General features: G+C 35.6%; 1 protein-coding gene across 2 annotated transcripts in view; it reads right to left on the bottom strand.

Annotated features, from left to right (window-relative positions):
- Positions 1-1,273: 1,273 nt before the first annotated feature.
- Positions 1,274-18,743, bottom strand: part of LOC140162483 (uncharacterized) — a 52,919-nt gene continuing 35,449 nt past the window's right edge. The window contains exons 4-5 of one of the 2 annotated variants that reach the window (XR_011860302.1): positions 8,672-8,799; positions 1,274-1,896 (exon numbers count right to left, since the gene is read on the bottom strand). Coding sequence is in view for 1 of the 2 variants with exons in the window: in XM_072185724.1 (XP_072041825.1) it covers positions 7,578-8,600 (1,023 nt within the window). In the remaining variant the exon portion in view is untranslated. Of the gene's footprint in view, positions 1,897-7,013; positions 8,800-18,743 lie in introns of those variants that run through there. The other variant, XM_072185724.1, reaches the window with a different exon arrangement.

Raw genomic sequence — 18,743 nt, 5'->3', positions numbered from 1 at the left:
CTATGTCTAGTTTTTATTATCTTCTACCATGTGGTAAACAACAGGCAGATCCAATATTTTATCATAGTGGATGCCGACTTAGCTTAGACCTGTATGTCGTCTATCTCAAGGTAGAGGATCATAACAGAAATTCATATTGTTTATTCTCTAATTTACGCATCTCTGAAACACTCAAAGACAATATTTTCAAATGTCACAAACTCAATTTATTTGATGTCTATAATCTCAATTACAGGAAACACATTTTTACATCTCTGTAATTTGACATTAAAGAAGTACTATTTTGTTGGGGTATTGGGGTAATACAAATTACTTGAAAAACACCAGGAAAGGGTTTTGTTTTCAATTGATTAACACCCTTCTCACTCTTTGTTGTAAATGCTGAGCAGTGTTCCCCCTAGATGGAGTTTTCGGGTCTTACTGCACAGTAAAATCGGGAAGGACCCTTTACTTATTTTTCAAATTTTGACGATTTATAGGCCACTTGGAAATCAAATTCGTTTCACGTCCCCAAGTTTTTAGAAAACTGCGGGAGGAAGATGTGGTTTTTCAATCAAATATATAATAAAAAAGACTCCTTTCGCGTGCCCCAAAAACACTTGAAAGTAGTTCATACCGACTAATAAACTTTGTTTATCAACATTTTAATTAAGTATGAAAAACTTATATTTAATATGAAAATTGAGAAGAAAATATATACCAATCCCAGAACGTGAGGAGGGATGTGGACATGAAACAAATTTATTTTATGTGCCTTATGAAGGTCCATCTGGAGCCCAGTACGCACACTAATACGGTTTCTCTTTGGTGCGAGATCTGATGTGTTCTTTGAGACGGCTGCTAGTTGTAAAACATTTCTGACAATACTCACACTGACTGTGTTTCCTTTTTTGTGTGAGTTTTGATGTGTCTTTTAAGAATGCTATTCTGTGCAAAACATTTCTGGCAAATCTCACACTGATAGGGTTTCTCTTTGGTGTGAGTTCTGATGTGTTCTTTGAGGTGGCTACTACTTGTAAAACATTTCTGACAAAACTCACACTGATAGGGCTTCTCTTTGGTGTGAGTTCTGATGTGTTCTTTGAGGTGGCTACTATTTGTAAAACATTTCTGACAATACTCACACTGATAGGGTTTTTCTTTGGTGTGAGTTTTGATGTGCCGTTTCACACATCCATTCCGTGTAAAACATTTCTGACAATACTCACACTGATAGGGTTTCTCTTTGGTGTGAGTTCTGATGTGTCTTTTGAGATGGGTGCTGCTTGTAAAACATTTCTGACAATACTCGCACTGATAAGGTTTCTCTTTGGTGTGAGTTCTGATGTGTTCTTTAAGAGAGTTACTATGTGCAAAACATTTCTGACAATACTCACACTGATAAGGTTTCTCTTTGGTGTGAGTTCTCATGTGTACTTTAAGATACCACCTAAGCGCAAAGCATTTCTTGCAGTGTTCACACTGATATAGTTTTTCTTTGATGTTCAGGCCGCTTTTATGGTACCATAGCTTACTGTGGCTACTCAAATATCCTTGTAGCCCTCCGTTTGTTGATACGCTTTTCTGGTTAAACACACTGTTACATCGATAACTCCGTACATATTTCAACATATGTCTGTTTACATGGGTTTTTAATTTGTCCAAAGAATAATGTTGGGCTCTGCAAAATGTACAAGAAAATGGTTGCAAAAGTTTCATTTTTATTTGAAGATGCTTGCAACATGTATTTAGAAAGTACTCTTTAAAGATGAACCCAAAGATGTAGATCTAGTTACCGTTGTTCCGGGCCGTTGTTGTTCTTCAGTGGAGCAGCATAAAATACAAGACCACAATCCTGTATTAGGCCTGGTTATTTTGTTAGTTTCCAACTGCCAATATATCAAGAGATCAAAGTATCTGAAATATTATAGTAAGGATGTAAATTAACGGTTATTTGTCTGTTTAAATGGACCACAATCCGGTCGGTTAACCGGGTAAAAAAATGTCATTTAGTTTTTTGGTTTTTGTAGTGTAGATGATTTTTGGCTGGCAAGGGACCGTTCACAAACACTTGTTAGGGGGGCTGATGCAAAAAGGGAGGGGGGCTCTGAAATATGTTGACCCTCCTAAGTGGGGTCCTGAAAAAAAATGACCACAAATTTTCCTGGTAAAATCAATTTTATATGCTTTTCTGTGGGTTGACCCATAATTTTCATGTTAAAAAGGGGGCCCTGAAATTTTTGAGGTCTGTAAAGGGGAGCTCCGAAAAATGTTCGCGATGAAATGTTTTTGCATCAGGCCCCCTCTTAGAAGTGTTTGTGAACGGTCCCTAATTATATTGAAAGAGGTGGGGAAATTTGAAACTTTAAGCCAAACACTCGTATCAGCCAGAAATCTATGAATGGCCAAGTGGTCCAAAAAACGCGTAAGATAAACGTGTAAGGTTACACGTGTAAGGTTGCATCTTATACGCGTAAGATTGCATCTTATACGTGTAAGAATGAAGCGGGATTTTAAAATTGACGAATCACAGAGTAAGAAATCACAAGCAACCAATCATCTCACGCGATACAAACTTCAACCAATGATATGTAAAGACTTCCGTAAACAGATGCATCGGTAGGATTGTAGATCAAATTATTTAGATTTTTGTGTGACAAATCCAATAAAATATACTCACTGACTTGAGCTTTCGCCAACATTACCAAGGAGGAGAGAGTGGCGTTAGGTGAGCTTAAGAAATCAAATGATTTGTTAATAATGGGTGCTGACAAAGGGAAGTGCACTGTAGTTCAGACCAAAGATAATTATGAACAGAAGGTTAATGAGATGCTCAGTGATCAAAACACCTATGAAAAACTGAGCAAAGATCCCACGCCTGATTCCACCGGAAAACATTAACCAAACTTTTTCCTGATTGGTCAGTAAATAGAGAGGACCTTCCTCCATGCAGAGATCAACTTTTTAATGAAAAATTTAATGAGATGAGAACTACAACAGGTTGAAGTGACACCATTCCGTGCATCAGGTGTTCAAACGCAATTATTTCCGAATTTGGAGTGAATCAGACAAGCAAACTTACATACTCATAAAATGTAACTATTTTTGAAGACAAAATGTACAGGATGTTAAGATATTTAAGAATGTTTAAGCCTACCGCGGCCCATCTCAAATCATGCACTTCTCACTACCATGTCCATTTCATATGCTATCCATCATGGCTTCCATGCACACACAGTGTATTGCTCAATGTATTAAAGATAACCTTTGAGTTGGAGCAAATTTCTCAAAATTGGTAGTGATTAATATTACCAAACTTATGCCATGATGAAATATAATAATTTTTGAAGATAAAATGTGCTGACCGTAAAAGATTGAACAATGTTTAAGACTACCGCCATTCATTTGAAATAATGCACTTATTGTTCATCTCCTCTATGGAGATATTTTCCATGGCGGCCATCTATGATCATGCTTGCAGTTTCACCAAACAAACCATGGGTTTTGAGGTCTTATATTTTTTGTTGTATGTCACAAAATCGATTAAATTTTCAGGATGATCTTATTTTCATGTTGTTTTAAGCAAATATAATGTTCCAGATAACGCTAGTTAATAAATACATTAAGAAAAAGTACCTTAAAATTGCACTTTCTGTTAGTAATCCTTTTTGGACTTTAACTTTTTAACATGTTCTAGCAGCCCTATATAAAACCGTAACACTCAAAAGGCCATATCTCTGGAATGAAACGTCCGATTAAGATTATTTAAACGCCAAAATGTTTCTTTCATCAATTCCCAGCCAATAAGTTAGGTCTGAATCAATTTAAAAGTACTTCAATTTTTAGTGGACATGCCTATTACTAGTGGTAATCTCATTCTAACATTGTTGTCTTTGTATATGATTCAAAAAACCACAAAGTCCAAAATTTAAAATGAACCCCACGAAGTCCCTGAAATGCTAATCGTCATACCTAATACAGGTTAATCCACTCATTTGCACGTAAAACTTACCATATTGACCAGGTAAATCTAACTGAAGGAATTAAAACGATACACAGGTTTTTCTCTCAAAATAACTTCGCATGGACTTAGGTGGCTTTTGTATTCATGTATTCAATTATGCTTTCCTATAATTTTCAAAAAAAAGAGGGGCCCTGAAATTTTTGAGGTCTGTAAAGGGGGGGGGGGCGAACAATTTTTGCGATGAAATGTTTTTGCATCAGGTCCCCCTTACAAGTGTTTGTGAATGGTCCTTAAAATAGTTAATAGTTGTTTTCATATTTATCTGAATAAAAATGAGAATATAAACGACATTAATTTTTGTTTTAACTATCCTCTGCCATATGACAGGAATACCCATTGTTTTATTCCCCAATTGACAGATCACTCAAAAACAAATGTCACCAAATTAATTTGTTAACTGTAATAATTACAGGAAACACATTTTTACATCTCTGTAATTTAACATAAATGTACTCATTTTATTGGGGTATTAAATACAAAGTGCATGTACAAGGTATCCCATAACTAGATGGACGGCGGTTCTCGGATGTCACGGTTTTCGACGCGCAGCGTCGACCGAGATGCCTCCACCTAAGGGAGCGATTTAGCACAAAGTTTGATACAAAGTTTCGAGCCGCTAGGGCAGACTGAATTTGACCTGACTCTAAATGTTGATTGTACCCACCAAGTTTCATGCCGATACGACCAAATTCATTAATTTGACCTGAGATGACCCCTGGGTGACCCCGGATGACCCCTGGGTGACCCTGGATGACCCCAAATGACCTTCCAAAAATTAGTCTCTAAATGTTGACTGTACCCACCAAATTTCATGTCCATAAGACAATATTTAGTAATTTGACCTCATATGACCCCTGGGTGACCTCTGATGACCCTGAAATGACCTTCCAAAATTTTGGCTCTAAATGTTGACTGTACATACCAAGTTTCATGCCCATACGACCAATTTTATTAATTTGACCTTAGATGACCCTGGATGACCCCAAAATGACCTTAAAAATTTGGCTCTAAATGTTGACTGTACCCACCAAATTTCATGCTCATACAACAATATTTAGTAATTTGACCTCAGATGACCCCTGGGTGACCTCTGATGACCCTGAAATGACCTTCCAAAAATTTGGCTCTAAATGTTGACTGTACATACCAAGTTTCATGCCTATACGACCAATTTTATTAATTTTATTAATTTGACCTCTGATGACCCCAAAATGACCTCTCACAAATTTGGCTCTAAATGTTGACTATACCCACCAAGTTTCATGCCCACACGACAGTTTTTAGTAATTTGACCTTAAATGACCTTTGACCTCAGTATATGACCCTGAACCCCACCAAAAAAAGTAGCCAGAGTTTTTGACCATGACCCACCTTTCCTGAAAATCTGAAGTCAATCGGCCCATCCATGCCCGAGATACAGCATCCGGACGGAAGGAAGGACGCACATTGCAAACACAGTATGCCTCGCGGTGGAGGCATAAAAAGGTTACATGTACAAAATGAACTGCATTTTTTCAGATAATATTTATTCATCCTTCTTGTAATTGCCAAGTTAAAATCCGTATCTTAAAATCAACTTAACTTATGAGCACAAGACGACAGGTGGCAGGGGTGTCAAGCGTGGCTAACCATCAAAATATCACACAACCAAAGTTGAACACAAACACACATTTGTTTTCACATTTTTTGTTATTACTTTTTATGTTTCTCTTATTTTTCATTGTTGAACTTATTGCACAAAAGAAACATTAAATATTGTAACTGAAAATAAATCAGTTTTAGAGCTTCTTGACTTTTGGTGGTAACAAATGAAGAGCTTATTTCCAAACCGTGTCCACAAGATTCACTTTGGAGAAAATCAGGAATTTTCTTTATAAATGGCAATGAAATAAAGTTCGATTTCTATAAAATTACAGTGTAGTGAAGGTGACATATATAGGACCATAAAAACATGTTAAGTTAAAATCTAGAGACTTTTGATTTTTTTTAATGAATTAATTTGTTTTAAAAATAGCATGGACTTATTTGGATTTTGTTGACATCGCTGCTGTTTGTTTTTACATTTCTGACTCAAAACTCTTGAAATAAAACTTAGCCAGTTTTATTCTTTGTTTATCAGAATAAAATACTGCATCTACCATGCTATTCGCTACTTGCACGGTTCCGCCATTATGCACTATGTGCGGGGAGAGCCTCGAACTGGCAGTATACATGAAAGGAAGAATTATGTAACCTTACACAGAACGTTATGACTAGTTCAATTCCCATTCATGTATGCTGCCAGTTCGAGGCTCTCCCGCACATAGTGCATAATGGCGGAACAATGCAAGTAGCGAATGGCTGGGCCTACTCAAGTGCCCTGCCTACTCAAGTGCCCCGCCAAATGGCAAGTGGCTGTGACCCCGGCTGTGACGGTGGTATAATGAACCTCGTGTTGCATTATGTCACGTAAAGAACTTGGTTAGCAATGCCTGGAATGTGGACTAAGCTGTATCTTCTGTCATCAACATAGTGAAATGAACAATCTTTTGCATTTAGGCCTCATTTGGATTTTGTTGACTTGAAATGGCTGCTGTTTGTTTTTACATTTCTAATTCAAAACTCTTAAAATAAAACTTTATTTAGTTTTATTCTTTGTTTATCAGAATAAAAATATAAAATACTGCATCTACCATGCTAGCTGGGCCTAATCAAGTGCCCCGCCAAATGCACGGTGGCTGTGACGGTGGTATAATGAACCTCGTGTTGCATTATGTCACGTAAAGAGCTTGGTTAGGAATGCCTGGAATGCGGACTAAGTACGCAGGTTGTGAACTTGACATTCACAGGGGTACAAGTAGAGGGTACATGGCTTATGTCATGAAAAGGATATTTATATGTGTTAACATTAACTTAGACTATTTTCAAATATCTACATGATCTAGATGATAGGAACTACCATACCCCTTTACAAAGATAATTTTAAAATATGACAGAAAACAAACAAACAAACAAACATAAACACTATCTCTCAATTTCGGATAAAAAAATTATTTTTATTTCCACTATTATTTTTGTGTAAACATTATTATGACTATAGCTACATTGATATGGTTCTCTTTGTGAATGCTGAGCAGGGTTTATACCCCATGACAGAGTTCTGGCATCTTACTGCACAGTAAAATCGTGAAGGACCCTTTTAAATAATTTACAAATTTTGAAGATTATGCCATATAAAAATTTGTTTCACCCCGTCCCCACATTTTTATAAAATTAAGTGTTTTTCACGTAAAATGAAGAGCAAAAAACACCCCTTTGGCGTGCCACAAAAACACTTGACTATAAACAATAACATTTTAATGAAGTATTAAAACCCTAAATTTAATATTAAAATTGAAAATATATCAACTGATCCCAGAAATTGAGGTGGACATAAATCAAATTGATTTTTATATGGTCTTATGACGGTCCAACTGGTGCACATAATTTGACTAAACATTAAAACCACATCAGCCTTTGTGTCCAAAGACCCAAAACAATCATTTGGGATCCCATAATTTTCAAATTTGGTCAACTATAGAAGTTGAGACGGTTCCTAGTTTCTCAAAAAATTTTCACACTGAAATGAGTTCTCCATGGTGACTTTTGATGTGTTTGTTAAGAGTCCCACTCTGCGTAAAGCATTTCTTACAGTACATACACTGATAGGGTTTCTCTTTGGTGTGAGTTCTGATGTGTTTGTTAAGAGTCCCACTCTGTGTAAAACATTTCTGACAATACTCACACTGATAAGGTTTCTCTTTGGTGTGGGTTCTGATATGTGCCTTTTGAGATGGGTGCTTCGTGTAAAACATTTCTGACAATACTCACACTGATATGGTTTCTCTTTGGTGTGAGTTCTGATGTGGTCTTTAAGACTACCAGAGTTCGCAAAGCATTTCTGACAATACTCACACTGATAGGGTTTCTCTTTGGTGTGAGTTCTGACGTGTCTTTTGAGATGGGTGCTTTGTGTAAAACATTTCTGACAATACTCACACTGATATGGTTTCTCTTTGGTGTGAGTTCTGATGTGATTTTTAAGATTATTAGAGTTCGTAAAACATTCCTGACAATACTCACACTGGTAAGGTTTCTCCTTGGTGTGAGTTCTAATGTGTACTTTGAGATTCCCCGTATGTGCTAAACATTTCTGACAATACTCACACTGATAAGGATTCTCTTTGGTGTGGGTTATGATGTGTTTTCTGAGGTTGCTATTTTGTGCAAAACATTTTTGACAATATTCACACTGATAAGGTTTCTCTTTGGTGTGAGTTCTAATGTTTATTTTGAGAAACAACCTACGTGCAAAGCGTTTCTGGCAGTATTCACACTGACATGGTTTTTCTTTGATGTTCAAGCCACGTTTATGGTACCATAGCTTACTGTGGCTACTCAAATATCCTTGTAGCCCTCCGTTTGTTGATAGGCTTGTCTGATTAAACACACTGTTACATCGATAACTCCGTACATATTTCAACATATGTCTGTTTACATGGGTTTTTAATTTGTCCAAAGAATAATGTTGGGCTCTGCAAAATGTACAAGAAAATGGTTGCAAAAGTTTCATTTTCATCTGAAGATGCTTGCAACATGTATTTAGAAAGTACTCTTTAAAGATGAACCCAAAGATGTAGATCTAGTTACCGTTGTTCCGGGCCGTTGTTGTTCTTCAGTGGAGCAGCATAAAATACAAGACCACAATCCTCACTGATTCTGTATTAAGCCTGGTTATTTTGTTAGTTTCCAACTGCCGATATAAGGGACCAAAGTATCTGAAATATTATAGTAAAGATGTAAATTAACGGTTATTTGTCTGTTTAAATGGACCACAATCCGGTCAGTTAAACAGGTAAAAAATGTCATTTAGTTTTTTGTTTTTTGTTTTTGATTTTGCAGTGTAGATGATTTTCGGCTGGTGTGAAGAGCGTTTTTCCGGAACTCTCTCAGTCCACTCAGTTTGTTTGTTTATTTTTAATTATAGTTGTAATTGGGTTGAATTAATGAGTGACAAAAGTTAAAGACCCACAGCTAAAAAGCTTAGACATAAAAAAGTATTTTTGGCCAAAAAAAATGGTAGCCGAAAGTGAACAATTTTTGCAGAACTCACTCAGTCCATGTACTTAAATATACATATCATCATAGGCCTACCCATGATGTCGATGCACTGGCTTACAACACGTCATTCGTAATATGATACATTGACTAGACTAACCTTGTACATCAGAAGCGCAAGGCTTAACATTAACATGTATGCATGCTGTCCCACTATGTGATTGCAAGCAACTCGAGGTCTTTCAACTTTATACCCTGGCTTTATACCTCGTTGATCTCTTTTTACCTCTCTTCCTTCTTCTGGCAGTTTCTCTAACTGGTGTATTATAATCTTCCAACATAGAAGCATCATTTATTTCTGCCATAATGACCTAAGTTCCCCTATAAACTTTTCACTGGTTTCAGGCTTTAACAGACTCCCCACACACTCTAGTGACAAACACTATGCATGTCACAGCACAGCAAAAAAACACACGTTAGGCCGTATAAAATTAATATTTTGGTTCTCGTCCAGACGATTTTCATGAATTGATGAGGGAGGGAGGTGCTTTTTTTTTTTTTTTTTTTTTTTCAATGTAAAATCAGCATTGTCAGTAGTTTTCGGTCTTTTCAAACAGTGCTTGAGGAAACAATGAGGCGCTTTTTTTTTTCAAATGTGAGATTCTGAGGGATAAGCCCCTAGAGTACCACAAAAAGACTTGGAAGTGATCCTTGTTCTCTAATAAACTTATTTATATGTATGAAAAATTCATGAATAATTCCAAAGTCTAAAATAATTGAAAAATCTAAAAAATCAAAAAAAATCTGACAAATCCCAGAAATTGACGAGGGAGGGGACGAGAACCAAAACATTAATTTTATACGGCCTTAACAGCAAAATATTTGCCAGTATGCCTAATTTGTGTTGAAACTCTACTGTTGAAACATTATTATTTATGAACTAAGGTTTCTAAAATAGGCCCAGCTTATATAAATACATTCCTTGCATATTATTTATTTATTTATTTATTTATTTTTTAATTTATATATTTATTTATTTTATTTTTATTTATTTATTGTGCGAATGGGTCTGAGATGTAGGCCTATAGGCATAAACTACACATTTATTTTCAATTTGTTATTTCGTTAAAATTATACTTGTTTGTTGAATACAAAATGAAAAAAATGTGAAACAAAAGAACTTTTGTACAAGAAAATATTATTTTAAACAATCAGGTTACAGCTAGGCAATTCTTGTAAAGTCACTGTATCTGAAAATGTCAAGCGAATGCTGATATTCTTGGGAAGGAATGGTGGTATTAAACAAAACTCAATTTACATTGTAAACCGGATGAAATAAGAACGAAATCCAATTTTAATGTCATTATTTAGGAAAAAATAATCCTCAGAATAATGTTATGCATAAAACGTAATCGCGCCATATAATTTCATGCAACCACAGATATGTGGTGCAACATAAACCGGTGGACCATCATCACCTATAGAACCTAACCAATAACCGGAACGGTATAACAATTGCAATGGCAGGATATATTGGTGTACAGATTGTTTTGCTAAATTCTATAGGGTCTATCTACATCTGTACTCATCTATGCCCTAAGTTGAGAATGGACCGTCCCACTCGATTTGTAAAAAGGTCACAAACCCTTTCGGTAGACCCAAGTTACTGCCCAAAATGATAGTACGAGGAACCCATACCGTAGCAGCTCTGCACAACGGTATGGGATGAAGTGTATATACGGTATACAAAAAGCTAGTGCAACATTGTACCGTACTAAAAATTACAAGGCTCCTGTAGCTTAAATAGTTGCATGTTTGTCATATTTACACAGCTTCTTGTACTTCTTGTCTAAACTCTTATGCTTGTAATTAATACCCCATTATTTATCCAGAATAAATAAAAAATTCATTAACACATGATCCACATCGGCGCACCAAAACTGAGATGGCACTTCAGTGCAAACTTAGATAGGGCAGCACCAATATGAAAATGTCATACCGATATTAAAATAATGTGTCTGTTTTACCCATTATTTAAGTTTGTGTTGCGAACTACCAAAATGAGGCAAAATTGAAAAGAAATGGGGTTTTAAATTGAACTTTGGAATTTGAAAAGTATAAATCACGTTTATAGGTCTAAGGCAGTGCTAACACACTTTTCTTTGATGACTTTTGCCACAAGTTTTTATTTTTTCAAATATCTTAAAAATTCAAGAATCTAAGCTAATTGAACAATATATACAGGACACTTCGCCCACAATGCACTTCGCCTACACGCCATTTCGCCTACGTGCCATCTCGCCCCCTAATTAGCTATTGCGGCAATGCAACGCAATGGCATTGTGGATGTATACGATCGATGCGCACAGGATGTGTGTGTATTCAGATCGTACTATCAATGATGTATTCATTAAATCGCCCCCATTGAATGGACGAGAATATAGTGACCACGTCCTGTTGTAGTCTTGAGAATAGCCCGGTGTCGATAGGTGATGATTTGACGATGGTGCTGTGGTGATTTGAAGTTGAGAAGTATAATAGTTGTATTTCCCCCTCACCTAATTTAGCTATATCGGCAATTAGAATAGTAGCTCAGTATTGCGTTTTCGAAATAAGGAAAGTATAGTGCATCAAAATTTAATAGGCCTACGTTTCCTACGGTACCGTTTTTTTATTTAGTCTTTTGGACTTTTGCATGTTTTCTTTATTGGGTAATTTGTAATATTCTTCTTTCATATTTCGTAATGTTTTTTTAGTGTTTGGCTTTGTTGTTGTTCTTGGTTCTTGCTATAATTTGTTATGTTGTTTAATGTTTATTTGTTTTTCTTCGTTTGGATTTATTAGAGGTTTGTCTGAGTGGGTTTTCGGTTATTTTCAATTTAGTTTTTTCCTTTAATTAGTGTATTGTTTATGCTTTTCTTTGTTTGGTGAATAATTTCTTTGTTTGGGATAGGTCTATGGCTTTTTGCTTGTTTTTTGTTACGTTTCTAGTTATATTTTGGCTCGTTTTGGTTTGGTTATCCTTTTCTTTATTTTGTAATGTTTTGTAGCCTACTACATACTAATTTGGTACGATCGTATTGTGTTTTTTTGTATATTATGCGTTTTTGTTTGTTTTATTTTGTCTGTATCAATTAATATTATGTCTGTCTGTATTTTGTACTGTTTCCTTTTGATTTTGTTTATTTGGTATTGTTTTCTGACATGTTTGGGGGTTGGGCTTTTTTGTCCTATTTTTGTTTTTCCATTTTTATGGTTTTCTTTCTTTCTTTCTTTATTTTATTTTTTTTGCGTATGCTTTTCTTGCTTTCTTTTGGATTTAGGCCTTTTTGTTCTATTTTTATGTTTGTTTTTCTACTTTTTGTTATGTGTTATGTTATTGTTTTGTTATGTGGTTCTACTTTAAAAAAATATTTTTAGTCACAATTTTGTTTTACTTTTATTCGCCTCTTTTATTTGGTCTGATTTTATGTTTTACTGCATGTGTTCTTAACTTCTTCTTATTATATTGCCACTTTTGGATGGATTTCCGTGGTTCCTGGTGGGTTGTTGTTGGCATCTGAGTCTGACTCGCGGTAGGCCCTATCTGATCGGTATGGTTTGGGTCCATAATTTTCCTTTAGCTCCCGCCCGATAATAATATGATTGGCGAGCTAATACACAGATTGTAGGCGCTGGAATGAAATAGCAATTTTCTTCGTTTTAAATTTACCTCATTTGTTTGGCTCGAAATTAAAAGGGGATAATGCGATCAGTACGAGCTAATATATAAGAGCTATCAGTGAAAACTAGCATTTAAATAAGAAGCTATTTTTTATGCAAATCAAATGAAATGGGAATGTTTTTGTGTAAGAAAATAATGTAACAACCAAGAAAATTAGTAATTACATAAATATAACATATTATTGTCTTTCTCGTGTGCCCACGGACAAACAAAGTATAAAACGAATTTTAAAATGTGCATAAACTAGTCATATATTATAATGTTAGAGATGCTTTTGTATTTGTGTTGTGTATGTTGTTTTTTATTATTTTTTTATCTTTTTTTTTCTCAAGTTATTTGTGTTTTGTCCTGTTTAATATAAATGCAAAAAATGAATAATAATAAAAAAGGACCACTTCATACAAATGTATAACTTCCAAATCTGGGAGTTTGATAAACCTAGATTTGGAAGATACGTAGGCCTATGTCATGTGTACTTTATTCATGCATGTCGTATAATTTGAAACTTTGCTTTATAAAACAAACTGATAATGATGATTTATATGTTTAAGCTAGTAGGCCTACTCTATGTCGTACTCATGCAATGCTATTATTTAACCGTCTCAGCTTTTTGACAGTTGGACGAGTAGGACCTTTTTTTCTTTATAGTTGCCAAACTATGCTTAGCTCAGAATATATGATCACTACTAGTATCTCACATGGCGTAAGAAAGACCATGAAGACGAACTGGTGAAAGTTCCTTTTCGGGAAGTGGACTTTCACAGTTTATCTTTCTTGACTGGCGAGAACTACTCTTTGACCGTTCCTCATCAGGGATTTCCCTTTTAACAAAGGAGCACCTGCGCAAATGATGTAGCATAAACACCGTCAGCATGATCTGACTCGTTATACTTAATTGCTTTGGCTTCAAGTATTTAGCATGTATCCTATATAATATATTTATTTGATTCAAATGCAAGTAAGGGTTTAGGTATTTTAGTCTCAGCTCAAACCAAAGTCAGAAAGTTTGAATTATTTATGTATATGACATGACCATTGACAATACAATAACGTATCAAAAGGGAAAAAAGAATTAGGCCTAGGGCCTCAAGAAAGAACAGGATTGAATAAAGAAAAATTAAGGACATAAGGAAAGAAAGACTTTGGCCTTATGCCTGAAGGAGGAAACCGGGTTTAACAATCTAATACGGTATTCGTTTATAGTTTGAACCATTTGATTACCGACGGAGTACAAAACAAGCATAATTGGACGGGAAAGAGAAAAAAAATGATTATAATGGGTGTACTGAAATGATATGTGAAAGACTAAAGCTAAAACTAAAAGACCTACGCATTTACAGCTGCAAGTGTTACGTTTCTCTACGCAACATGTATATATACATGTAGATGGTCGTCTCATGGGAAACCAGACAACTCGCCCCAATTCCAACTCGCCCCAACGCTAGACAACTGGCCCCGCGGACAACTCGCCCCAACGGACAACTCGCCCCAACGGACAACTCGCCCCAGTGATAACTCAATGGAAGATATTGATTACGTACATACCGTGATGCAGAGGACAAGAGGCTATGTCGTGAGGGCCTGCCCGGTTAGGTCTATAGCGTTGATAATTATTTGTAGCTTGATGTTGATGATGGGTTGCTGTGCACTGCAGGAACAATTATTTCTGATTTTGTTTTATTATTATAGTTGTGCAAGTGATGACATGATAAAATTAAAATAATAATATTATAACAATGATAAATAAATAATAGACCTACGCCTAATATTGTTATCATTATATTATTATTTATTTATTTATTTATTTATTTATTTATTTATTTATTTATTTTATTTTATTTTTTATTAGGCCTACCGGTATACAGTAAAACCGTAAATAATTGGTGAGGCGCGGGTATGTTTTTATGAATAAAGATGGCCCCAGGTCCCTGTTATTATGTTTACTTCATGCATTACCGATGTTTAATAATAATAATAAGAAGAAGAAGAATAATAATAATAAAACACATAGCCTAAGGCGGTCGTTATACGGGCGGATCTTACACGGTTGGTTTTCGGCACCGCGTATATGCTGCCAGGCTTGTATGACTTGGAAATGACTTACGCGACCGTGCCGGGTATGACAAAGTTCAATCAATGGCACGGTGACTGAGCACGCAAACGTAGCAGATCTAACGGACCGGATTGCCGGCCAGTCCCGGCGATCGATTGCTTGGCAGGTAGCCTATACCCGCGCGCAGCCACGTGCCTGCATAAACATGATAAACCTTTTGAGTAGGCTGCATTTCCCACGACGCTATGAAAGGCAAAAGTGGTGGATAAAAGTAAAAGTAAGTAAGTTGTATTTTTGAATGAAATAAAGATTGATTGATTGATTATAGTAGACTAGTATTCATGGACATGGTATAATATGTTATCAATAATAGACATCACCCCCGACCCCGTGCTCATATTGCACAGCCCCTTATAGTAATACGCCGGGGCAATACGGTTAATCCCATAGTAATGAAAAATTGAGAATTTCTACTGATTCTACTCATTTTGCAGTCGTAAAATTCAAGAAAGAGTATTGAAATGTTTGAATCTGACTATTTTATGTTCATTTTTAATAATTTCTTATGAAATATAATAACAAATTTCACTAGGCCTTTCAAGTAGGGCGCTGCCATGCTTTAATGACTTACGCGAAAGCGCCGGGTATGATAAGGTTCAATCAATGGCACGGTGACCGAGCAAGCCAGCACGCATACGTAGCAGCAGCGGGCGTAGCACTGCGGACCGACGCCGGGCCGGTACCGGCGATCGATTGCTTGACAGGTCCGCGTGCGGCCACGTGCCTACATACACCTGTCGGGTGTTATGTTATCAATATGAAGCTCACGGAAAAGTATTCGATTAAAAGGAAAGTTATGAAAAAGGAATAATTTTATAGGTTTTCGACTTAAAATTTGATTTTAAAAAATGAATAAAATCTGACGTAAAATTAGCCTTAGAATTGCCAGCAAGGTAGACGAAGGTTAGGCCATGTTAATATAGTAGGCGTAACAGGTAATGTAATTCGCGCATTATAATCGATATAATGGCCCGGGATAATGGCTAATTTGGTACAATTATTCGCGAACTATTCGGATTAGATATTTAAATCCTCTTATTATACCGAAAGGGAAAGGTGGGATAATTAAGTCTGTCTTGCCGAAAGGACAAGGCGGCATGTTTAATCTCCGAGAGATGTCACTCATACTCCATTTCTCGTTATCGTAAAGGGACCTTTTGTCAAGTTTAAACATGTAACATTTTTAATACTTGTTATTTATTAAATGTATATGAAAATAATAAGAAGTAATAAAGTAAGATATAGAATAAACATTTTGATATGATCGGTACCGTATAATAATTATGTTATTATCTTGAATATGATATACACAACGTCATTTGTTTAAACATCATGATTCGTCGTTAAACAAATAAGCTAAAATATAAATATTTTTTTCACGCATGGGAAAACATAATGTAGGCCTATATGGCTATATTAATGTGCAATTATTACATAGTTCCATGGTGGCTTTTCGTTATTTTAAAATATTTTTTTTCATAAAAAAATTAGGACTTGCAGAATTTTTCAAATAAAAAAGTGTAGTACAGCTGCTTAAAAAAATAAACTTACAAGTTGCAGGTTGCGAGTACTGCACTCTATATTTATTTGAAATCATAAAAAGCAACTGCTGAATGTCAATCCGGGATATTGATATCATACTTCAGAAAATACGGTACTCAAATTTGACAATTATATATATTACGGTAAATCTTAAACAAAGATCAACTTTGACCGATGTTTTAACTACTTGCAAACATAATCGAACTCTTTGACCCCCCCTCCCTCCCTAACGAAAGGGCCTTCGTTTAAAGGGCTTCATCGAACTTGTGGGTTGTTCCCATAAACATCTCACACCAACATAACTATACATTTTTGGAAAGCATATGTTTCAAAGAATCCAACAATGCAAAATTGATGTTGGTATACAGGGTGTGTACATTTAAGAAAAAATATCTAGGGGTGATATCATGAAAAAAATTTATTTTACTAGAAAATTGGTAATTTATTGCATTTGCTACTGAATCTAATTTTGTGGCAGGCAACACTACGAGCTTTATAAAATGTATATATACTTTTACTACATGTTATGATTGAGCAATGTGGTGATGCAGGGTGTGAAAATGTACGTAACTTTACGCAGTAAATGTTGATTACATTTTTGAAAACATTTTCTTTAGAGTGTATCCTACTATTTTAACTGCATATTTGGATTCCTGGGGTAAAACGCTTTCCAAAAATGTATACTTTTCCTATCTTAGAGTGTATAATACTCATACCGGTACAACAATTTAAAGCCAAAACGCATATTGTGACTGAAAATATTGGCATTTGTGTGTAGTGAATAGGGGAAAATTGTGGATCTTGTGACTACTTGCGGTTCTCAGTCAGTACTCAGCTTGTAAACACGAAATAGATCAAACTATTAAATAGTTGAATATGAATAATGAATGAACAAGCTTTGATTTGAGATATGATTTGCATGTATAGCACAGAATTTGGCAATGATAAAATTAAAAAGACAACATTTCCCATAGAGATCCTCTACCGCTATCCTCCAGGTTATCCTCGTTAACATTTTAATATTTTTCACTAATTAAACAAATGATAATTTCTAATTATGAAACATATTTGAATAATCAAGCTGTATAATGAGCCCAAACTTGATGCAATTGGACAAATAGCTCTGTACCAACTAGTTAAATCTGAAAGTGGAGAGAAAAATGTAACACCTCCCACTCCCGGCTCCCACTATTTTTGGGTCCCACCATACGACACATGATATCTCGAGGGCACAAAATGATTATATAGAGGGAATGCAAGGGGATAGATTTACTTGAAGGAATAAGATTTTATCCTGGGGGATTAAATCTTGAGGGAACGACTTAATTTATACCACCTTAATTACCGGGCTTAATTATCTAGGAAATGAGATATATCTCGAAGGAATGAGATATTATCTCGAGATTTATCAAAGGGAACAATTAACTAATTGTATCAAGGAAATGAGAAACTGTGGGAATTCCAATTGAATGAACGCAGTCGCAGAGTCTTTCAATAGTGTGACGATTTTTTGCGTACACTGCGCGATGTACGTCAGTGTGTGCGACTGTGCGTGAGTAACGCGGAAGTGAAATCAACCATGCCAACGCACTCGTGATTGGTTAACATTGTATCCAAGGTCATGCGTTCACGTTGTAATTTGAAATACGCGATATACGATCGCGGTTGGGTCGAGTGCATCTGCTGAAAGCTGCATTCATTCAATTGGAATTCCTTTAATTATTTTATACATGTATATATCTTGCCCGCGATATCTTGCGGGAAAGAATATCTTGAGCTACGAATAAAAAGTGCAGTGATTTTATATACTAGGGTACCTGCAGGTAATATGGGACCATTAAGGACGTTTAGCTTATTTGCATAAAAACTAAAGAAGATATGCCCACAAGAGATTGTTATGATGAACAACCTATCCTTTAAGATTAATAAAACAGGCAATGTTACCTTGTTTTTATGTTTGTTTGGACGCTATGACGTCAAAATGACGTCATCGTCAAGTGTCCCATATTACCTGCATGTGCAGGTAATATGGGACACTGTGTTATCTCTATGGTGAAAATCAAAAAGTTCAGAAAATCACTCTTTTGTTCTAAAAACATTTTTGTTACATGATTTTGAATGTTAAATGCAAATTACTACAAGAAAATTCAATTTTCTAAATAGTTTTGCTTTTCGCATTGACAATGCACACAATTTCCTATGTGTCCCATATTACCTGCACCCATTCAGTTGAAAATCAGAGAAAATAATCATTTATAAAGGAAAGTGCCACTTGTCAGTGGAAT

Source organism: Amphiura filiformis, chromosome 10 (genome assembly GCF_039555335.1).
Source record: "Amphiura filiformis chromosome 10, Afil_fr2py, whole genome shotgun sequence".
Taxonomy (NCBI): Eukaryota; Metazoa; Echinodermata; class Ophiuroidea; order Amphilepidida; family Amphiuridae; genus Amphiura; species Amphiura filiformis.
The sequence above is the reverse complement of the archived record's forward strand: the minus strand, read 5'-3'. Positions and strand labels throughout refer to the sequence as shown.